The following is a 24,328-nucleotide window of genomic DNA, read 5'->3' on the forward strand; positions in this document are numbered from 1 at the left end:
GAGTGCCATCTAGTTCCATTATATTGGAGAGAAGGCAGACATCTCTGTGGCTGATATCTCCAACACTCTGCAACTCACACTGAAACTATCTAGACTGATAAATAGCTCCATTGGTAAAAAGAAAAATATGAAGTTTTGATTTTGAGGTGAACTGTCCCTTTAAAAACTTTGTCTTCACCACATATTCGTGCATAGTTTGTTTGTATTTTTCCAAAAATTGGGTGTTTTAGACAAAGATAAGTGGACGTATTAATATATGTATGCATACACTATTTAAAACTCATTTTTTTGGAAATGTATTTGATGCTGAATGTACATTAAAATATAAAGAAAAAGGAGGAAAAAAACAACTTTCGGCTTTTGGTAAATGAAAAATGGATTTTGTAGAAAAAGTTCCTCAGAGCAAAAATTTTGAGAAAAATTTTGGTTTCAGAAAACTCAAATATAATATTGGCAACAGTGCAAAAATATATGAAAAATAAATAAAGTCAGACGAACACAACCCAAGTTTTTCTTCTCTGAGAAACACAGGATATCACTTCATGTAGAAGAAGAGGTTGAGCAAACATGGATTAAGGCGCTGTGGGGATCAGTTACATCAGATCAGTCCATTAAAACAATTTTTCCTCTCATAATAACAAACTAATAAATCATCTCTGCATGACTTCCCAATGTTTCTTTATGCCAACTGCATGGATGATTAAATGAACTTTTTACTGGCAGCACTGAAGGAAATAGGAAGTAAACGAAAATAAGATCTAAATTGAATTAAATTGAAATTCTCATATAAGTTTTATTGTAATAGATTTGTACTGAGGCAGAATATCGTTGTAATCATCAAACATTTTCACTATGTTGTGTCTCGTTCAGCGGGCTGTGTCTCCTCGCGCTGCCTGTAGGTGTGATTCATTATACTGCACGCCTCCGTTACTACGTGCCGCTCACCGTATTCAACATAAACACAACATGACCCTGCTGAACAGAGTGTGTGCCAGCTTTGTTCACACGCATCCGATGTTTGGAGCCGCTCATGGTTGGCTGAATCAGGAAGTGTGTGTGTGGGAAACACTGATTTACAGTCCTGAGAGGTGAGGTGTGTGTTCACTGTGTGTGTGTGTTATCAGGGTGTGTAGCAACAGCGATAAACACATTTACAGTTGCACAACGTGGCTCAGCAAACAGAGAAAAGCTTTCTGTGACATCACTGTGTCACCACAGCTGTCAGTTTAAAGGAGCTCCACTCATCAGCCTGCTTCATATAGACACACACACACATACACATACTGACATGCTGGCCTCGCCAAGCTTTCTCTGACTGGCTTGAAGTGTGTGTTCTCCACGTCAGCTGTGGGTCCTGGCACACTGAGGGAGAGCTGGAGTAACACAGAGCGTGTCTGTGATGACAGGATCATCTGATGTGTGCAGCAAGAAGCAACAACAGTACAGAAAACTTAGAGGAAGTCTTTGAAGGAAGTTTTTCAGTGATTTTTTTTTTTTACCAAGTGTCAACATGAAATACCTCATGTTCTTACTTTGTTGTAAAGCTGGTGGCCCACATTCACGCTCTGTGTTCTGTGTTTAAATCTATGGATGTTGAATCTGTTTTTTAGTCGCTCCAGCTCCAGACTTTATACCCTATGACATCATAAGTTTTACCTGGTATTAACGTGCACGTCTGTGTCCGAACACAAGCTAACAGCCGAGACTCATCGCTGTTCACACCTGTGCCTATCATGGGTCTCCAGCTGACTTGTGTTCGGATTTCATTACTGCCCATGTCTCTTGTGTTAGAAGGTCAAAGGGCCCGGTGCATGATGCTTACTAGTCACGTTAGACGTAACAGTACAACCGGAGATATCGCTGTCTGTGACTTCAACATGTCTCCTTCCATAGGACGAGACGATGGATGGTTGATGACTGATGACCTTACGCTTTGTCGAGTAAAGCGTCAGTGCTCTGTCACCAAAACTACAACCACATCCTGCACTGGTGACATAATTCTTGTCAGGGATGCATCAGGACGTATCAGTGTAACACCACAAAATAAGGGCGGCACGGTGACTGTACAGTGGTCAACATTGGTGCCTCACAGCAAGAGGGTTCATGGTCTGAACCTGGGGGTTTGAACCCCAGGGTGGAGAGCCCCTCTGTGTGGAGTTTGCATGTTCTCCCCGTGTCGGCGTGGGTTTTCTCCAGGTGCTCCAGCTTCCTCCCACAGTCCAAAGACATGCAGGTTAATTGGTGACTCTATAGCCCCTTTTACACTGCCAGATTTTCAGCGAATGTTGGGCCGTTTTGCCGGCAAGCTGCGAGCGTTTAGACACACAGAGCCGGATCGGCGAGTTCATCCGAGGTGCCTAATTTTCCGCCTCGTAGGGTAGACATATTGGTGGAACCTTTTTAGTTTAAACAGACCGAGGCGACCTTCTGCAATGGGAGGGGCTGTTGATGACTTGTTGGAGGAGCTGTTGATGATGCCGCACGTGCGACTCACTGGCGGTGGATAAACAGGAAACAGCTGATAGCAGGAATTAGCGAGCAGCTAGTAGCAAGAGGGAAACACAAACCTGACAGACACTGTAAAGATGAGCAACTGGGGAGACAAGGAATTGCGCGCCCTCCTTGTCCTCGCAAACGAAGAGGCCATTAACCGTCAGATGACGGGGACGGTGAAGAACGGGCCGACTTACGAGAGAATCGCCGAAGGACTGACCAGCCGCGGCTTCCCTCCCACGTCACTGTTTACGTCACACGCTGAGCTACACGTTTTGTTACTTGCTCACGCCCCCCATTGCCCCGAAAAAGGCGCATTCTGTATAAACAAAAGTAGGTAGGCGGCATTTTGCTGCACTCCCCGATTTTGTTTTTATACTGCCAATGCTGAAAAAAGACTGATTGGGCTTTCCTGTAAATTTGCACAATTCCTGTCTAAAAAGGGCTAAAGTTACCCATAGGTGTGAATGTGAGTGTGAATGTCTGTTTCTATGTGTCAGCCCTGTTAGAGTCTGGTGACCTGTCCAGGCTCCAGCCGCTCTCAACAGGATAAGCGGTCACGGAAAATGAATAAGGTGGCCAAATGTGTCCTGGATCACCTCGGCAAGTTGTTTGAGTAATCTGATCACAATGCCTCTTGGCGGTCGTTTACACTTGTATGATCTGATCACCTAAGACACACCTTAACACCAGGTGTAAACAGTCTCTTTAAGAGTGACGGCAAGAGTCCACAACTTTTGACTCTTGAGGCAAAATGGTAGCAGGTCACTGGGGAGCTCTTCATGCCTCTCTTTATTTAGCACTTTTTAGATGAAGCCCTGAGCGTGAGTTTTGTTTCTGTGACAATATCTTGACATTAACGCCATGTTACCAGAGGGCTGACTGCTCGTATATGGTTTTAAAAGCACAGCACTCACCCGCAACTTTCAGTGACCTCCCACAAATTGACTGTTTTGTCTTATTTATCTTATTTGTGATAGTTTCTGACTGACATATCATACAGCTTGGGATAGAAAGTAGCTAAAGGAGTGACAGTGACGACACCAGAGCCTGTCTGAAAAATTCTGAGATTTTCAACTCCAGCTGCACAAAAATGCCCTAGACGCCGCTGACAGTGTCTGTTTTTCAGGGCGGTTGCATACGCTCTCTCCTCACTGTGAAGAAGTGAATATAGACGCTGGCACACATCGACTAACTTCTCTGGTTTCTGGCTTTGAGAGAGAGTAGCTCACGTTCACAAATATTCATGAAGCTTGTTGAATTTCCATTTGAGGTGTAAATGCTGCTGGTTGATATCCACAACCACAACCACCACACACACGTTATGTTGACTCCAGCTTCCAGTGGAAACAGACTTGATTCTTGTCTTGACTTTGTGTAAAAGCTTGAAAACATTACTACAAGCACACAGTGTGTGAAGCCAGACTTTGTACTGAAACTCGTCCACACTCATCCATCCTCTCCTTCTCTTCTCTGTTTGCTCTGCAGCGTCTGATACCGAGCAGGATGCGGCGGTGAAACTTGACCAGGAGCGCGCTGAGATAGTCGCCAAATATGACAAGGTATGGTGAACACTCCCTCCAGCCAGCAGCACACACACACACACTTTATTCTGGTGAAGTTACAGCTCACAACAGTAGTTTCTTCTTGTGGTCACCCACAGCTGAATTACAGTCACTCATTCACGCGGAGATTCATAACAGTGTGGTGAAATCCCTCCATGAATCACAGCCTGGAACACAATAATAACAGCAAGCGTCATTCAGCTCTGTGTTTTCAACCTTCTCATGAGTAAAGCGAGGCTGTGATTATCATGTTGCCACATTACAGACGGAGGATCCTCAGCAGAGAGCCGACAGAGATTAACGTGAAAATTGAAGAAATACTGTACCCGAGAAAATGAGCGTTAGTATATCAATTACTCGCCATGGTTACAGTGAACTCATGAAGAAAACTCTCATGCCTCCACAGTGAACGAAGAATCCAAAAACGGAGAAAGTTCTGGTTGAAGTGAAGTCATATGGGTCCACGTTTAACAACAGCAAAACTATATCAAAACATCTGCTCACAAACTCACACACAACTCGTGCAGTTTAATCCAAGTCCAGTTTATCCAGTTGTACTTCCTCAACAGAAAGTACAACTTCCTGATCTTATCTGTGCTCTCTTCTAGGGGTATAAATCACTGGTTTCATCACGATACAATATTTTATCAATTCTTTGGACAACGATACGATATTTACTGATATTACAAAGTCTGCCATGATACAGTTTCTGCCTATAGCCCTGTTTGGACGGGATTAGTTTAACGTGGAGACGTGGGGTTAAGTAATTATTACCAGGGATTTTAGTCCCGTCCGAACACGCCATGTCTGTAATCATTACGGATAATGTCAGTAAAAATTACGGCGACTTTTACCTTCTGTAAAATGATCTGTAGAAAACACCTTGGGCAATATTAATCCCGTGCGAGCGCGATCCTCTGTAGAAACGTATGTAAATATTTCGTCACGTCCTGTTTACAACCATTTTTCCGCATTTTTCCGATGATGGAGGCGCTTGAAGAAGCACTTGGTGTTGTCGGCAGTTGTGATAGCGAACATTCTTCTAATGATCGTATAGCCCTACGTGGGAGACCAATCAAAAAGGTTGAGAAGAAAGCACTTTTCAGAGCCACGAGACTTCTGGTTGTGTTAGGCAGGCCTAATATGAATCCATATTGCTAATGGTTGCGTACACACAATCCTGATCATGGGCAGTACTTCATATTGGGCTAACCATTAATTATTATTATCCTTCAGCTGATGGTTACAGGAAGCAACGTAGCACGCAGGGAGGTGACGCCAGGGCACAAACCGAGTTCCCACTCCCATCTCTGGTAGAATTACAGAGATTTCTTGTCCCGTGCGAATCGGACATTTATATTACAGACATCCTGTGGTAAACTGACATTTGTTCATATCCCTATGTAAAAGTAATCCTGTCTGAATAGTACTTAAGAGACTTTTATGGAAGAAACTTTTTCATTTTAACCTAAACCATCATCTTTTTTTATAAAACTTCAGGTCTATCTGGTTTAAATCCCTGAAGGCAAACTTCTCCCAACAGCCTTAAATCATGGACTAACAACATAATTTAACAAAGGCTTTACATTCAGCTACGTAATAACTGTCAGAGTTCACAGACATGTCAGCTGTTTTGGCCAATCACCCATTATTAGCTTAAGCATGTTTACATTGCATAAATTAGCCTAGCAGCTAGCGGAGTTTTTCCTCTACTCATAGCTTAACAAATTACATGTAATGTTAGGCAGGTAATGCGTCGCCGCATTGTTTACATACACCATGTGCTCTGTCTGTTGACTAGGGTTGGGTCGGTTCTCGGTACCACCAATTCGGTTCGGTACTCCGTCTTGGACCGGGTTTTTTTTTTTTGAGACCGACTGGACCGCATGCTCGGGCGTAACGTATGCGGAGCGGACACCGCGGAGGTCCACCCGGTAAAAGTGGACATCCGCAAGCCCTGTGTGTGCAAAGCACGACCGCGCGGACTCCGCACACATTGCGGGGATTTTTCACGGACATTTTTACATGGAGTCCACTCCGAGTCTGTGAGCACCTGTGTCTGCCTCTTCGCCAAGCGCACAGTGGGCAGGACAGAGAGGGGGGTGGGGGTGGGGCGGGGACTGAGCCAGGGGTGCGGGTGCGAGTGCGAGTGTGCCGAGGCCTCTACTGTAGCCTGGAGTTTGTTTAACAGTGATGGGGAGTCGATAATGGCGGACAATTTAGTCTCGAAGAAATCAAAGAATGCGCCACTATGGCAACACTTTGGCTTTGAGCCAGACGAAGGAGGCAACCCTTGTTTGCACTGATTGAGTAAGCTAAACCTGCACATTTTATTTGTAAGGAATAAAAGAAACAACTTGTTACTGTCACTCTGTTGTCCTATGGTCGTTTCTTATTTTAAATGAGTCAATTGCGCCCCCAAGTGGCGAAAATCCGGTATTTCCAACTTGATGCTGTTTTTTACAAAAACCGGGCCGTTTTTTTTTCTCATACCGACCCAAGCCTACTGTTGACCCCTCGTTCTCTGAAATCCGCGGATTTATTCCCGAGCAAATAACTTTATCCTCAGCGCCTTTTTCTCGTTTGCTTGCCGTCTGCCTGCTGCTGTTTGACTGTGAGGCAGAATTTCAAAATAAAAGCGTATGCTAAAGATGACAATATAGATGGATGTTTTCAATTTGCATTAATGATACTGGATCGTCGATCATTGAATCGATATATCGGTCCAGATCATTTGATTGTTACACCCCTACTCTCTTCACAGTAATTTTACCTCTCTGCACACGGCAACTGCTGATGTACCACTTCCACTTCGTTTGTGTTACTATGTGACCCCAAAAATACTGTTTTAATCAATGGAGTCTGGCTTTGAAGAGGTTGTAGATAACTTTCACTTTTTGTTGCAAGTTTAGGAAGTACTGAGTATATACCGTATAAATTGGGCTGCACGTGTTGTGTGACAGTTTGTAAATGGATGTTTTGATATAGTTTTGCTTTTGTTACATGCAGACCCCTTCGACTTTAATCCATCAACAGTTTTCTGTTTTTGGATTCTTCGTTCACTGTGAAGTCATGAGAGAAAGTCTTCTTGAAGAATTCACTAACACGGGGTGACTAATTGAAGTACAAATGGTCATTTTGTGGGTGAAGTGTTCCTTTAAAAGCCACCTTGATGGTCCACACTGTGTGAATGTTGAACGGGCTGAACACTGTGTCAGAAGGACAGCGAAAGACAAACGTCAGTGCTTTTAAGAGAAGAAGAATCTATCTCCTGCGCGTGGATACTTTCCACAGTTTCCCTGCTGTGAGTGTGTGTGGTGGCGCTGTATGCATGTTTCCTGAGTGACACCTCTATTTCACAGCCCGGCGGTATCAGTCGAACCAGCCCACCACGCTCGGTTTGTAAATTAGTCTTTTTAATTTAGTCCAGCAGGCTGCATAATCACGCTGCCTCATTAAGAGTGAAGAGACCATGGAGAGGAGATGATGGAGGCGTGTGTGTGTGTGTGTGTGTGTGTGTGTGTGTGTGTGTGTGTGTGTGTGTGTGTGTGTGTTTTGGCCCAATAAAGCACAATCAGAGCTAAATCAGTGTCATTGTCACTGTCGGGGATGGGAGGAGTTTAATGGAGTCGGTTATCACGACGACCACACACGCTGGTGTTCGCAGTTTCCCATCAGCCGGCGTTCATGTGTGGATATTAGAAATGATTTCTTGTCTCTGCAGAAAGTGCAGAAGTGAAGAGTTTTGTTTCCAAATGACTTAATCACTCAGGTCTGACTGCCGTCTGTTACGTCAGGCGCTGGAGCTGATGGTTTTGGATCGAAGCCAGTGATTTCCAGAGTGAATATTTGATTTACGTTTTCACCAAAATGTCACGTTAGAATCAAATCTTCTCGTTGACCAGTCGATCCAGGGATGGAAATGTCTGAGTCCAGAGTCCTTTACAACTACTGGATGGATTGTTATAAAATTTTGTGCAGACATTCATGTTCCCCAGAGGATAACTCCGACTGACTTTGGTGTCTCTGACTTTTCATCCACTTTGTTTTGAGTAAAAAGTCTCAACAACTATTTGCTGGAGTGTCATGAAAGTTTGTGCAGAGACAGAAGTGATGAACGTGTCAGCCATGATGGTGTTGGTGTTAGTGTGAGCACACACACACGGTGTGAGGTGGAATAAAACACCGAGGTCTTTTGATTCTTCAGAGATCTCTGTGTGTGTTAGACTTATTTATTTAGCTGGTGTGTTTCTGCTGAGGGAGCGGTGCAGACGCTGGGCGAGGACACAGGGAGGAGATGAATTTAGAAATATTTCACCTCAACATCTGGTCGTCAGACTGACCTGTGAAACCACAGACAGGCCTTCTGTCTCTGCGACTGTATGGAGAATATTTTAGCATATTTTTGCCGTGCACAGTGGAGAGCAGCAGGGAGGTCTGGTAGCAGACGAGGTTAGAGGTTCGTGAACTGTTTCTGTCGTGGTCAGTTTGATATCGGTGTGTTCAAAGTGCTTTATCTACAAGTGCACGTCACACACTGAGCGAGCCGCCTGTTAATGACGCTGTGGGCTAATGGGCATGTAGCTACTTCCATGTTTCAGATGATACGTCATGTTTGTAGTCGACCAATGAAGATGAGTTTACATATCACCTTGGGTTCGTCCTTCACCTTCTCAAAATGATCCCACACTTTGGATTTCCTGCCCGACATGTTATTAACTAGCCTGTGGAATAACCGCAGGTACCAGCCCTGGAAATTAACCTGACGAGGACACTTCCTGTGTCTGTCCCCAGTGACCTTTCTTCGTTAACTGAACAGTGTGTAGGATTTAGGATTTAGTGGCATCTAGCTTTGAGGATTGCAGATTACAACCAGTGGAAACTTCTCCCGGTTAGAGTTCAATTAGTGTTAATTGTTCAGGATGTTCCTAGCAGGAGTTGAATTATCTGTAGAGGTCTCTTCTCTTCTGCTAACTACGATGGCCGACATCGAGAGCCAGTGTTTGGTTCGTCCATTCTGGGCTACTGTAGAAACATGGAGGTGCAGCATTGTGATCGCTGTCTGTGCGTCATGGTGTTCACTTTACTTTGACTCCTTTTTGACTTTTATGTCCAAAACTCTCCCATTATTCCTTTACTCACACACTCTTTGATATTCTGTACCTGCTCTCCTCTCTACATAATCCTTCTCCTCACACACTCACACTGTGGGTTTTCTGTGTCATCGGTCCATGATAGTGAATTAACTAGAACCAGTTTCTCTGAGGCCTGGAGTCAGACGGTGACGCAGGTGGGCGTCTGGGTGTTCATTTCACACCTGTTAATCGCTGCTCACACACTCACACACACACAGTTTCTCTCTGTCTTATAAACACGCACTCGTGCCGACACACCTTCCCAAGGGCGGCGGAGTCGTGGCTCCCCTCCTAATGTAGCAGCCAATCAAAACATGATTCTCTGCCCCTGAAGAACGTGGGTGGCATGTAATGTGGCGCTCAGTCAGAAGTCACTGTTCAGTTTATTTTGGTACACAAACAGCAGCAGACAAACTGAAGGGCTGCGACTGGTGATGATGATGATGATGATGATCTACACTGTTGGTTGTATGTTCTTTCTTGTATGTTACACAAATTGTTTTTAAATGTTTTGTTTCTTTTTGCTTGGGGTGTGCGAAATGTCAGCTCGTTTTTTGTGCTGCGCATAAAAATGACAAAGAAGTTCAGTTCAGTTCATAACGTTATATATGACAACACAGCATCCAGTTGCTAATGGCTAACGTTAGCCTACTGTAGCGTAGCCTCTGAAACATTAACGTTATCTTCCTTGTGCGTTTCCACTTACTAGTAACGTTAACGCTACTATCTAACGTTAGCACTGTAACTTTATTCTAAAACTCATCAGTCATCACTGACTCCGGTTGAGTTTTAAAACTCCGGGGTTGCATTTGTAACGTTACACTCGCCCTCCTCTTCGCGTATCTAACGTTACCATGCCAACACCTATGCCTATCATAGACGTAATGAGGACATAATGGAGGAGGGGGGAGTAGGCCTTTGGAGGGAGGTGGAGTTGCAGGAGGAGGGGGATGGGTATTAGAGGGAGGCAGGAGTTGCTTTAATGTGTTGTGAATATCATGTCAGAAGATTCTTCACGTCTTCAAACTGCTGACCAACAGTCCAAAACCCAAACCCAGTCCAGCCTGTGAAAGAGATCTCATTTAATCCTCTGTTGTAGTTGCATTTATGTTTCCCAGGGTCATGGAATTCCTGGAAAATTTGTCACAATAGAAAAAGTTTTCCACACCTGGGAACGGTTTGAATTTAACAGAATGTTTTGGAAAGTTTTGAATAAATGTTGTTTGGGCCATTTTTATGCCCCCATGCCGGAAATAGCCATGGCCGGTTTGTCGTCCGTCCCATTCTCGTGAACGCGATATCTCAGGAACATCTTCAGGGAGTTTCTTCAAATTTGGCGCAAATGTTCACTTTGAGTAAAGGATGAACTGATTAGAATTTGATGGTCAATCAAGGAGAAATTAATTCGATTTTTGGTGTTCAAGGGTCAAATGTCAAGTTCACTGTGACATTGAATACCTCTCATTTTGTGAACACGATATCTCAAAAATGCCTTAAAGGAATTTCATCAAATTTGGCTCAAACGTCCACTTTGAGTAAAGGATGACCTGATTAGAATGTGATGGTCAAAGTCACGGTGACCTGGTTTGTCACATTCTCGTGAATGCAATATCTCAGGAATGCCTTGAGGGAATTTCCAAATTTGGCACACACGCTCACTTGGAATCAAGGAGAAATTAAACAGATTTTGGTAGTCAAGGGTCAAAGGTCAAGGTCACCATGACATTCTATACCTCTCATTTTGTGAACACGATATCTCACAACACCTTGAGGGAATTTTTGGCTCAAATGTCCACTTTGAATATAGGACGAACTTATTACAATTTGATTATCAAAGGTCAAGGTCACTGTGACCTTGTTTGTCACATTCACGTGAATGCAATATCTCAGGAACGTCTTGAAGTAATTTCCAAATTGGCACAAACATTCACTTGGCACAAACAGTCACTTGGCACACACGTTCCCTTGGAATCAAGGAGAAACTAAACAGATTTTGGTAGTCAAGGGTCAAAGGTCAAGGTCACCATGACATTCCATACCTCTCATTTTGTGAGCACGATATCTCACAACACCTTGAGGGAATTTTTGGCTCAAACGTCCACTTTGAATAAAGGATGAACTTATTACAATTTGATTACCAAAGGTCAAGGTCACTGTGACCTTGTCTGTCTCATTTTTGTGAATGGGAATCTTTCCAAATTTGCCACAAACGTCCATTTGGAATCATGGAGGGATTGATTAGGTTTTGTTGGTCAAGGGTCAAAGACCAAGGTCAGTGTGACATTGCTTACCTCCCATTTCATGAACATGATATCTCAAAAACGTCCAAATTTGGCACAATCCTCTGCTTTGAGTCAAGATTGAAGTGATCAGAATTTAGTGGTCGAGGGTCAAAGGTCAAGGTCACTGTCACCTCACAAAACATGTTTGTGGCCATAACTCAGAAATTCATACACTGACTATGGCAAAAACCCAAACATCTGATAGGATAAAATTATGGCGTCAACTTCTTGGATCCACTCAGATATCACACACACTGACACATCTGAAACCAGTCATCAGTAGACACTGTTGCCAGTTAACTTCCTGTTGATCTTGATTTGACATGTTCAGTACAGTGCAGTTACATTTCAGTTTTCCGTGTTGTTAACTCCCACTGTCTTCTTGATTCCAGGGAAAAGAGGCCACCGTGGAGCCGTGGGAGGACACCAACTTCCACCTGTATAAAGTCATCGACCGCTTCGGCTTTGTTCAGTAAGGACTCACACAGACACACATCACAACCTGTCATTACTCCTGATCACTAAATTAATAACCTCCAGAGGCCAGTTTGAACAGCAGCACCACACTGAGGGGAGCAGGGAGAAAATGAGAGGCTGTGGAGGCGAGTGTCGCTGAGAGCAGAGTGTGTTTGTGGCTTTGGCCGGGCCGATCCTGAGGCTGCGAGGCTCTTAAACAGCACTGTGCTGGAGTGTTTTATATATATAGGCTGGCACACGCAGGCAGGAAACAGCCTGGTTAGCCATAATCACAGGGCATCAGTGTTAGCAGAGAGTGGTACGATCCAGACCAGACGCTAGTGAAACATGGAGGGAGAGATTGAAGGATTGTGGAAGAAAAAAACCTCAGGGTTATATGATTGTTTAAGACAGGGACAGAAGTAGCCTGAGGTGAAGGTCACCGACTGGGCAGAGGAAGAAGATGAAGATGATGCTTCAGACTGGGCAGACCAGCAGCAGAGAAGAGCCAAGAGGACTCATGATCTCCACGTGGTCTGCAGGCTGAAGATGCTGCGTGGACGGAAAGAGCAGAGCAAGAATAGACAATAACTTAAAGGGCGTCTTCACAGATTTTATTTTAGACCCAAGGTCATTCCCTGAAAAACTGGGTTAGTTCAGTGAAGTGTGAAAGCCGCTGTCATTCTCAGTTTAGGAGCAGAGAATCAGTCTGAAGTTAGTTCGAAGATCTCTGCAGGGTTTCCCCCACAGGTCGTTGTTGCTCAAAGTGCGGCCTGCAGGCCAAATACGGCCCTCAGAAACATCTTATGTGGTCCCCAAAAAACATTAGGCCTGTTTCCGCTGCAGGAACTTAGGGGTAAATTTATGGGGCCGGGGCCGTTGGTGCGTGTCTCCATCGCAGGAACCACCCCCGAAGGACAGAGTTCCAGAACTTTTACAGGGGCTAAACCAGTCCCTGCCTCGGAGTAGGTACTCAGAACGGCCCCGAAAGACTCCTGGCTGGGGCTTGGGGATTACGTGGTGCTGATTGGATATACTCAAGGCGGGATGTGACATTTTGTAATTACTATGGTTATCGTAGATTAGCTGGGCTAACCATTAGCTGTTAGCCGTTAGCGGTGTCTGTATTAACTCATTAACTCAATATACGGTCCGTGAAATTTTTTTTTTTTCCAGCGGATATCTTAGTTACAACATGATTGAGCTAGCAAAGCAGTTTTGTGTTGCTATGTGTGGTATTTATTCAGTTTTGGGAAATCATGATGTCTAGAAAGCATCAGTGGCTGCAGCTGACAGGGACAGCTAACAGCAGCAGCAAAGCTAACATCAGGACGTCATCTGTTAAAAGCCTCCTGTTGTCGGATACGACATGAAACTACTCCAGTTAGCTCAATCATGTTGTAACTAAGACATCCGCTGGAAAAAAAATATTTTTTTCATGGACCGTTTCTTGAGTTATTGAGTTATTACAGACACCCCTAACGGCTAACAGCGTCCCTACGCCCCTACGTCGCCCCGGTCAAAATGGTCGCGCAATGATTACGTCACATCCAGAGCCCGGTCGCGGATACAAGTGTCCAAATGAGTTTCCTCCGTGGGGTGTCTGGGCTCAGCCTTAGAGATAGGGTGGGGAGCTCGGAGTAGAGCCGCTGCTGCTTGGCATCGTAAGGGGTCAGTTGAGGTCTGATCAGGATCCTCTTGGGCACCTCCCGCCGGAGGTGTTCCGGTCCCGTCCAACTGGTAGGAGGCCCCGGCGCAGACCCAGAACACGCTGTAGGGATTATATATCTCATGTGCCCTGGGAACACCTTGGGGTCCCCCAAGAAAAGGTAAAAGGTTTATGCTCGCATGACAACCAGTGGCACCTCGAGAGTGTCATCAATGCTCGTGCTGTTAGCTAAAATGGGTATTAAACTGTGAATTAAACCAAACAATATCGACGACACTACAAATCTATCCATCCATCTATTTTCATCCGCTTATCCGGGGCCAGGCTGCGGGGGCAGCAGGCCGAGCAAACACCCCAAACGTTCGTCCCCACAGCAACACTTTCCAGCTGCTCCTTGGGGACCCCAAGGTGTTCCCAACCCAGATGAAAAATGTAGTCCCCACAGTGTGTTCTGGGTCTTACCCGGGGCCTCCTACCAGTGGGACGTGCCAGGAACACCTCGTCCTGGAGGATCCTGATCAGATGCCCAAACCACCTCAACTGACCCCTTTCGACATGAAGTAGCAGCAGCTCTACTCTGAGCTCCCTCCAGATGTCTGAGCTCTTCACCCTATCTCTAAGGCTGAGCCCAGACACCCTTCTGAGGAAACTCATTTTGGCTGCTTGTATTTGCGACTCATTCTTTCGGTCACTACCCAGAGCTCATGATCTTTGGTCTTGAGCATTTTTTCAGTGATCTGTAAATGTGAAAATAATTTAGACATGTTAGATCCTTAAAAAAAATGGAAATCAAGAACTCAGCTGTCACTTTTCAGCCTGATTTTAAACCAAGAAAGAAGTAAAGAGAAAACAGCGACTGGAAGCTTTTCAGTGGCGATGAAGAGAGAAAAACCCTCCTGCGGGGACTTTGAAACTGAGATAAGCAGCGCAGGAATTGAGGAATGTCTAATGTGTTATTTCCTGTTTGTGTGACCGCTGACATGTTTGATGTTCCTGTCAGAGACAGTGAGATGAGCGCTGACCCGCTGATCACTCAGCTGTTTCATCAGGCAGTGTTTGGTGGTTTTCTGGCAGCGCTGACTGAACTTTAATTCTTCAGTTGCACGTATGACAGTGAGGACAGAACTAAAAATAAACTGGAGGTTAAAACAGAAGTCTCAGATCTCTTTATCTCTTCACTCTGATTCACTCCTTCTCTCTCTTCTTCTCTCCTCAGTGAGAATGAACTTCCATCCTACGACTCAGTGGAGGAGAAGGTGAGTTACTGCATTACTTCTCTTTAACTTCTGTATGTCACACAAATATCCAACTGTGTATCTAATGGTCCAGGAAGCCATGTAGCCCCCTTTCGCACAGAAGGGGGTGCTGCAGCCTATCCCAGCTGACACTGGGTGAGAGGCAGGGTTCACCCTGGACAGGTCACCAGACTATCACAGGGCTGACACATAGAGACAGACAACCATTCACACTCACATTCACACCTACGGACGATTTAGAGTCACCAATTAACCTGCATGTCTTTGGACTGTGGGAGGAAGCTGGAGTACCTGGAGGACCCCCGACACAGGGAGAACAAACTCCACACAGAAAGGCTCCCCACCCTGGGGATCAAACCCCCCACCACAGGTTAGAACCAGGAACCCTCTTGCTGTGAGGGGACACTGCTAACCCCTGTACATGCATCATGCCGCCCATGGTTACAGATGTTGTTAATTTATCCCTCATATTTAGAAGCTTTCATTGGTGATATATTCTCCGTCTGCCATGACGGTGCAGAGACGCCAAGATGGGGAAGACCCAGAAATGCTGACCAATCAGAGCAGACTGGGCTTAAAGAGACAGTCACTAAAACAGAGTATTTCAGACAAGCACTTTTTACAGAGATTGCGCTATATTGCCGCCACTAAGTCCCTTCTACATGACTCCTTTGCATTTTTACACAGAACCAGACGACTGCGGTATCATGCTGCTCCAGTTCGTGATTTCAAATAGCATCCCGGCATCACCGTATCAAAAGAGGCATGATGGGCGTGACGTTTAACACAACAGCGTCAGTCTCTAGGGCAGTGCTTGTCAAACTTTTTGCACCCAAGGCACACCAAAGGGCTGGCCAATATCTCAAGGCACACCTGTACATATATATTTGTGTACAAAACTTTTTAAAATTACGAAAAAGCACCAATAGGCCCGTTTCCACTGAAGAAGTTCCTGGTACTATTTGGGGGGCAGGAACTACTACAGGAACGTCCTCTCACTCGGCCCTCTCAACCGCCGTGTCTCCACTGAGAGAGCGGAGTAGGAGGAAGGTTCTTGTAAAGTTACAGGCTCTGGATGTGACGTAATCATTGCGCGACCATTTTGACCTGGGCGTCGTAGGGACGTAGTTAGCTGTTAGCCATTAGCGGTGTCTGTATTAACTCAATACCTCAATAAACGGTCCGTGAAAAAAATATTTTTTCCAGCGGATGTCTTAGTTACAACATGATTGAGCTAACTGGAGTAGTTTCATGTCGTATCCGACAACGGGAGGCTTTTAACAGATGACGTCCTGATGTTAGCTTTGCTGCTGCTGTTAGCTGTCCCTGTCAGCTGATGCTTTCTAGACATCGTGATTTCCCAAAACTGAATAAATACCACACATAGCAACACAAAACTGCTTTGCTAGCTCAATCATGTTGTAACTAAGATATCCGCTGGAAAAAATATTTTTTTCACGGGCCATTTAGTGAGTTTTTTTTACATGGCGGCGGAAGCTATATGAACGAGCTAACCCTCGTCTGCTGAGTTTTAAAAATGCCGGCTATTTTGTTGCTTTCTGTTGACGTCACATCCCGCCTTGAGTATATCCAATCAGCACCAAGTAATCCCCAAGCCCCAGCCAGGAGTTTCTCGGGGCCGTTCTGAGTACCTACTCCGAGGCAGGGACTTGTTTAGCCCCTGTAAAAGTTCCGGAACTCTGTCCTTCGGGGGTGGTTCCTGCGGTGGAGACACGCACCAACGGCCCCGGCCCCATAAAATTACCCCGAAGTTCCTGCGGTGGAAACGGGCCTAATAACACATAAATTTAAATGGAATATAATGTAAGAGAATGTTATGTGTTGCACACAAAAAAATCCCTCACGCCAAGGAAGACAAATAGGTTCCCTGTGAAGGTTTTTCATATTAATTTTTTTGCCTTTATTAGGAAATGGGTGCGCATAACACACTGATGAAATTCATTCATAATTTTTTGCAGAGGACCAGTTGAATATTGCAGTAATAATGTGTGGTTATCACAAAGTCCCACTGCACACCTGGATTGGCATGACGGCGCAACATTTGAGAAATACTGATCTAGAGTGACGTATAACGTACATAACAACAGCGCTTTATAAACAATAACAATGGCGTCAACAATCATTTACCATTTCTGGCGATACAGCAGCTGATCTCGTCCTCTGCTCGGAGGGTAAGGACCTCATTTGTGGACATTTCAGGCTGCTGTTCTTTGAGTTAGCTGCTGACTGCTATCAGCTGCTTTTTAAATCTCGTGCAGTTAGTTGTACACATAAGACGTCGTCAAAACATTATTACAGCCTCCCTTAAAGGTCGAAACAATGTCCCCTCATTCCAGGATCGTACCTTATATACAGAACAGTGAGATGGAATGACAGCGGATATTCCGTCCTTGAACAGGCATTGTAAAAAGAGCTACAGAGGTTGAATACAGCACAAACAGCTGCCTGTTGTGACACCTCAGAGTGTTTTCAAAATGTCTTTCTGTCTGTTGAATGTTTTTTTTGTTGTTGTTACAACTTGTGATGTTTGGCAGGTTTTAAAATGATGTGTCAACACATCAAGTGTTGCATTCATGTGTCATGGGAAATAGGAGATTTCACACTTGAAAAGCTCTTGGCACGTACATATTACTGTGGTCTACAGGGTTTGGGGATAGACCCTGAATCCAAAACATATCAATGTTACCATTTTATTTAACATTTAATTCCCACAGAATTTAGAAACATATTACTAATTTGAAATTGATGAATAAAAACAAGATGTTTTTGTGATAGTTGTTCCCAAAGTAACACACAACAACAAACGTGTTTTGTTCTGCTGTAAAACGTGACCTCACTCAGAAGCGCACATGCTCATAAAATGTGGAGAAGCTGATCAACATCTTCAGAGGGCCTTAATTAGAGCGTCTCAGCAGCCTCAAACCACTTTGAACATACAGTATGAACACTTGCAAGTCGTCGCTCTGACAGTGATTCCCATCGGACACGAGCGCAGCCACAGGAGGACCGACGAGAGAGGAAGTTATTAATGTGTCACTTCTTGTTTTCACTCAGCAAAAACACCTGGAGGTGGAGAGGACTACAAAATGGCTGAAGATGCTGAAGAGCTGGGACAAATACAAGAACAGTGAGAAGGTGAGCTTCTGTTTGTCGCCACGTCTCATCCTCCATCTTCACCCTGTCGGACCTCCGTCTGTCTGTCAGTTAGTTTCTCTCACTTGTCAGAGAGGGATTTATTAAAGGTGAATTCTGGTATTTTTCAACCTGGACCCTGTTGTTTTTGTGTCTGAGTGACTCGTGGGAACAAAACTTTTTTAAGTGGTCCAGTGTTGAGTGGGAGAACAGGCTGCAGTGTAACCACTTGGGCAAGTCCCATCACTAAAAGTGTTTGTTTACAGGCTCTGATTGTTGTTTTGAGTGTCTTACAACGCTACAGATCCTACAGAGAAATGAAGCGTTTTTACCATACCCTTCGCTTCTTCCAGTCTGTATCCAAGACTCGCTAACGAGAAGTCTCGTTCTGAAATCTCATGAGAAGTGACTTGTTGCAGGAAAAAAACTGTGGAAACATTAGTGAGAGTTGGAGAGAGAAGTTTTACTGGAGTGCAGCAAGCGTATCTTAGGCTGCTTTCACACCTGTCCCGTTTGGTTCGGTTCAATTGAAGTTCGTTTGCCCCCTCAGTGCGGTTCATTTGCGCAGGTGTGAACACAGCAATCACACTCAGGTGCGCACCAAAACAACTGGACTGAGACCTTCTTGAAGAGGTGGTCTCGGTCCGGTTACAGATGAACTCTGGTGCGGTTCGTTTGTGGTGAGAAGGTGTTCCGACCTGGATCTGAACCAACTGCAGTCACATGACACATTGTTAGGGTTAATACTAGCCAATCACAGAACAGCAGGGCGGAACTAGGGGGAAACTTCTTGGGAAAAAATTACTGCAAATGTCTGAGGGGTGGGCAGAAAAAGAGGAGGAGACTAATTTGCATATTGATAAATCAGTGCATACAAAATGGAGCAGAATTGTTAAGTCACATTCAAGTCATTTTACGGCATGAAGGGATTTTTTTGCCTCTGTGCTGGTGATAGCTGTGGCATTATGTCCGTACATACATCCCCTTCACCTAAAAGCACTATCTCAAGAACATCTTGAGGGATTTTTTTCAGATTTGGCACAAACGTCCACTTGGACTCAGCTATGAACTGATTAGATCTTGGTGGTCAAAGGTCACTGTGACCTCATCTGTCTCATTCTCGTAAACATGATATCTCAAGAACACTTTGAGGGACTTTTTTAAAAATTTGGCACAAACGTCCACTCGGACTCAACTATGAACTGATTAGATCTTGGTGGTCAAAGGTCACTGTGACCTCGTCTGTCTCATTCTCGTAAACATAATATCCCAAGAACACTTTGAGGGACTTTTTTAAAAATTTGGCACAAACATCCACTTGGACTCAACTATGAACTTATTAGATCTTGGTGGTCAAAGGTCACTGTGACCTCATCTGTCTCATTCTTGTAAACATGATATCCCAAGAACACTTTGAGGGACTTTTTTTTTTATTTTTATTTTTTACATTTGGCACGAACATCCACTTGGACTTAAGGATAAACTGATTAGATTTTGGTGGTCAAAGTTCACTGTGACCTTGCAACTATCATATTCTTGTGAATGCAATACTTCAAGAAGGCCTAGAGGGAATTATCTCTAATTTGGCACCAACGTCCACTTAGATTTAAGAATGAACTCATAAAATTTGGTGGTCGAGGGTCACGGTGACCTTTTTGGCCGTAAGTCAAGAATTCATACACTTATTATGACAAAATTTCACATAAATGTCTGATAACATAAAGTGATCACATTTTATATCCAAAAGGTCAAAGGTTAACTTCACTGTGACATCATAATATTTAGCAAAAACACTTTTTTAGCCATTACTCAACATCATATCTCAGAAACAGAAGGGGCGTCCACCTTGAAGTCGTCACCGTTAGTTTATCATCCCAAATATCTACTTCTCCAGATGTATTGGGTTATCTTTCTTTCTTTTTTGCAGCTATCCCAAAATGCAGAAGGTCTTAGACATAAAGCTCTGTAGTACAATAACACCATCATGACATCACTGGGTGTTTGTGCTGTAGTCGTCCTGTCAGCAGCAGGTGTAGAGGAGTGTCTTCGTCCCACGTGCACCATCAGAGGAGGGCAGGTATCAGTTATGGCTGCCTTCATTAGAGCTGTTTTTGGGTGGAGGCTGTGTTGTGGTGTTGCCTGGAGCGTCACCATGTCCTTCACTTGTATGTTTGCCTTCAGCAGGGATTTAGTGTGTGTGGGCTTTGAAAAGCGAAATACACTGATGGCTGCCACTAAGAGCGCACTGAGACTCATTTTGTGGCATCGCCTCCTCTTTGTTTGAGAGAAACGTTCACAGCCAAGGACACAGAGGAGTGTTTAGTCCTCCCCTCCATCACATCACTCCAACTCTTTCTTCTTTAAAGCTTCAGGGATATTTCTTCTTTTTCTTTGTCGGCTCTGCTTTCAGCTCTGCGAGGAATCGGGTCACGCTTGATCCGTCTCTTATTTTGTTTCCGCACTTGCCAGCTGCTGAGAACATTTAGCCCGCAGTGTGAGAGTACAAGAGAGCGCAGCAGATGTAAAGCAGCCTCGTCGCGCCACACTCCACGAATTTGGCTGGAGGTTGTAGTGTTTAGCAGAACAGTAGTAATATTGTGGCGTTGATGAGGTGGAATCAGTGAGTCAGACAAAAGCTGTGTCACAGTGCCATTCTTCATAATAAGTGGCACATTAATTGTGTCGTCGTGGTGCTGGAGGCTCGGTGATGTGGCTCAGCGGCTGTGTTGGTTGTAGCTAGATTTGTTTGTGGTAACGGAGGCATGAAGAGGAAAACTGTTGCCGTTGCTTCTCGTTCAAAAGTTGTGTAAAGCTAACTTGCTGCTGCAACAAAGACCCTTTTATGTATTAATGAACTTTATGAGCTGTCAAGTTGTCATCTGTTTGTGGCTCAGTGGATGTGATGTATCGTCCCTTGCGCAGGTTTTGATTTGAAGGCGACAACTGTTGGGACAAAGTTGGACGGGGGCTGGTCCAGTCTGAGTCAGTGGGTGACAGTCTGTAGACAGCGCAACGAGACGAGTTGAAACAGGCAACTACTGTCAACGCTCTATTCTGCAACGTTGTCAGGTGACACCATCAGCCGGCTTGAGTCGAGCTCAGACCGGCCAGTTCACATTGATGCAACTTTTTTCTGCAGCGTTCTAAAACGATTTTGTCTCGTCGCAAATCTTTGGTCTGAATTGGGCTTTTAGTTCAAGTGATTCCCATAAAAGAGTTTTTAAACATATTTGATATTTGCGACTGACATTGGACACCTGTGATGTCACCTTTGTGTCAACCGACGGAGACAGTTCCCTGTTGTACACACCTCTCCATCCAGGATCTCTACGAACTCTTTTTTGGCCTTTTCAGCACATATGTCGTTGCATATAAGCAGAGCAAGCTGCTGGTTGTCGTCCATGTTTGTTTTGGTAGAAGAACACACAAACCTGGGTGTTATTGGTGTTGTCTACCTCCAGAAGTGGCTGAAGTGGTTACTGACCAGTGCTCCAGTCATCAGGTTTATGCGTCTTCCTGTCCGTCAAAGACTAAAAACAGACTATAAACAGTGTTTATGTGTGGATTGTCCAGTGTCCGTAGGTTTCAGTTAACCTCAGAGTTTTCTAAGCCGTGTTAGAGGAGAGAGGAACACCGTCTGTATGTGTGAGGACAAACGCCAGGTGAAAAAAGATCAGGTATTCTTTTAGTTCAAGTGTGTGAAAACAATGAGCTGCAGTTAATACATAGTAAATGGAAAGGAGGGCCAGAACGGCACGGATTCACAGAAATGTAAATGTTGACACGTGTGTTAAACACACACAAACACACACACACACACTCAAAGGATGATTAGTCTAACAGCTGCTCTCATTGACTCGCTCATCAGAGCCTAATTACAAAGGCTGTTGCACGAGAAACTAGTGAGTCCCAAGTGTGGTGATGGGAGGTTGATGGAGTGTATGCTCTGGATACCAGACGCACACACAGACACACGACCTTATGTCATTAATTCTGAGATGACACACACTCATACAACTCTGATTTTTAATAGGAAACACACAAGCACACATATATTGTGTGTCACAAACGCTGAGGTGCAGGCGACGATAGTTGACTTATGACTCTTCATACGCTCTCAGCTCATACTCACATCTCCATAAATCAGTTTTGTCCACGGGAGAATTTTGAAGCAGCAAAACATTTCAGGTTGAAGACCAAATATATAATAAAATAAAATCTCACCACTGGTCCTCCTCAGTGATGCTAAAAGTTCAGTTTCCCCCTCAGACTCGTCCACAAAGCAGCTGAAAGCAACTTTCACTGAAGAACTCAGAGAACGTCTGAGCTAAACTGTTGGTACATCATGTTTTATGAATAATCTTAATCACTAGATCAACAATAATTGGTTGACGATGAGTTCATTTTCTGTCAGTTGACAAATTTTTGCAGCTCTATAGCAAAGAAATCTTTATTCTTTAATGTTGTTGTTCTACATATAGCGCCAATTTTAACAGGAAACCTGTTAAGGGCAATTAAATCTGATTATAAACCGGCTCCATACCCATCTGAACATTTCAGGCGCAGTTCTAACCTGGTTCAAATCTTATCTGACAGGAAGAGACTATGTTGTGTTCCTGTTTGAGTTGCTGTCTTCCAAAATTGAGGTCAGTTGTGGTGTCACCCAGGGGTCCATTCTTGGACCCACTCTTTTTAATCTGTACATGTTGCCTCTGGGAAATATCATTAGTGAGCTTGAAATTGATTTCCATTCCGATGCTGACAATACTCAAATGTACATTTCATTCTCTTCAGATGATACAAGCCCAATTGAAAAATTGTCATGCTGTATTGATCAAATTTAAACGTGGATGTTGCAAAATTTGTTGCAACTCAACAGGGACAAAACTGAACTTCTCATCATCAGTACCAAAAAAAAAAAACAATTTCAATTTGGCTGTGGAAGCATCCACTGACTGTTTGATGTTCTTAAAGTTGGGGTGAGCCATCTTATTTTGGTGTCATTGGGCAAAGATCCCATAATATCCTTTGAGCATATTGTAATACAAGTGGTCTGAGAGAAAACTAGACTTCTGCTTCTCCTCTTGTCTCTGTTGTCAGGCTTTAGAAAATCTGGCCTGTGATGCAAGACTTTGCCCAATCACAGGTCATATCAGAGTGAGAGTCAAGTCACAGCGTATCCTCCACCTCATTTACTGCTGCTATAGACCACCTCGCTGGGAGGAGAGCAGGCAGCAGCTCTGGAGACTGACCCCCAGTCAGCGGCCACAACAACCCAAAACCAGCAAGTGCAAACCACCAACAGCCCTGACTCCCGCCAGATCAGCAAACTTTCTGTTGCTGCCATTACACAAGTTAGACCCAGGGCCCCTGCTGACTACCAGCCCGCTGGGGGGGGGGGGGGTTGACTGGCCGAATTCAAGCTGCTGCAGTTGCTGACCAAAGGTCCTTCCCCGAGCTGCTGCCCACCTTCTCCCAGCAAAGCAGTCCACAGTGGTGGGGAGCGAGATGGAGGGACCGTGGGGTGGTCTCATCTGTGCTCTAAGCTAGCTAAACTGTCATTGTTAAAGTGCAGAGGTTATTCCTGTTCCAGTAATAAGTTTGATAAACAGCATCAACTTGAAATGTCACTTGTCTTAAGGCAGCTACAGTGTGCGAAACTTTGTCTCTGTTTTCATCGCTGTCTTCTGCTGGTCCATCACCTGCCTTAAACAGTACTTGGATGTGCTTCGTAACAGTCCATTTTTCTTCTAGTGTTTTTGGCAGTTACCAGACGGCTTCAGCTGCATTACCACCTCCTTCTGCACTGGAGGAGCCAACGCTGATTTGCATGTAGCTGTGAAACAAGCATAGATTGTACATAAAAGTGGATCTGAAACGGATATGAGACATTTTAAATGAAGTGTAAACAGGGCTGTGGTGACGTTGGAGTCCTCTGCACCGCCTCTAACTTCTCACAGATGTCAGAGTTTTATTGTCAGACTAAGAACCTGAGGAATCCTGAAGTTAGCACCAAACTCTGCCGGTCAGGAGCTGCTTTTAGCCTCAGGGTGTTCTGTGAATACAGCGGCCTAATAGAAGGACTGTCCTCTTTACTTGTGTCCCCTGTCAGTCACCTGCACAGCACGTTTACAGTCACATCACCTCCTGTATCTGCTGTATTACTGTTCCGCCTGGTTGGCTTTTAATAGCTGTAGACGGAGAATTCACTGCTCCGATTAGCTTTGCTGTTCCAGCAGTTTGGGTTTTAAGACTTAATCTTCCTCGCCGGGAGTCCGGCTGATTTTCCATCTCTTTGTGGGCATTGAATTACTCCGGA

The 24,328-nt window shown here is 44.5% G+C and overlaps 2 protein-coding genes across 5 annotated transcripts in view; one reads left to right on the forward strand and one right to left on the reverse strand.

Moving 5' to 3' along the window:
- abcc9 (ATP-binding cassette, sub-family C (CFTR/MRP), member 9) overlaps nucleotides 1-24,328 on the reverse strand; it is a 555,625-nt gene that overhangs the window by 359,189 nt on the left and 172,108 nt on the right. The window lies entirely within an intron of this gene.
- usp6nl (USP6 N-terminal like) overlaps nucleotides 1-24,328 on the forward strand; it is a 127,951-nt gene that overhangs the window by 76,991 nt on the left and 26,632 nt on the right. For all 4 annotated transcript variants that reach the window (XM_050036284.1, XM_050036287.1, XM_050036285.1 and 1 more), the window contains 4 exons: nucleotides 3,982-4,055; nucleotides 11,868-11,947; nucleotides 14,817-14,856; nucleotides 17,932-18,012. In XM_050036284.1, coding sequence (XP_049892241.1) covers nucleotides 3,982-4,055; nucleotides 11,868-11,947; nucleotides 14,817-14,856; nucleotides 17,932-18,012 — 275 coding nt within the window. The remainder of the gene's footprint in view (nucleotides 1-3,981; nucleotides 4,056-11,867; nucleotides 11,948-14,816; nucleotides 14,857-17,931; nucleotides 18,013-24,328) is intronic.

The sequence above is a fragment of the Epinephelus moara genome, chromosome 23, assembly GCF_006386435.1.
Source record: "Epinephelus moara isolate mb chromosome 23, YSFRI_EMoa_1.0, whole genome shotgun sequence".
Classification (NCBI taxonomy): domain Eukaryota; kingdom Metazoa; phylum Chordata; class Actinopteri; order Perciformes; family Serranidae; genus Epinephelus; species Epinephelus moara.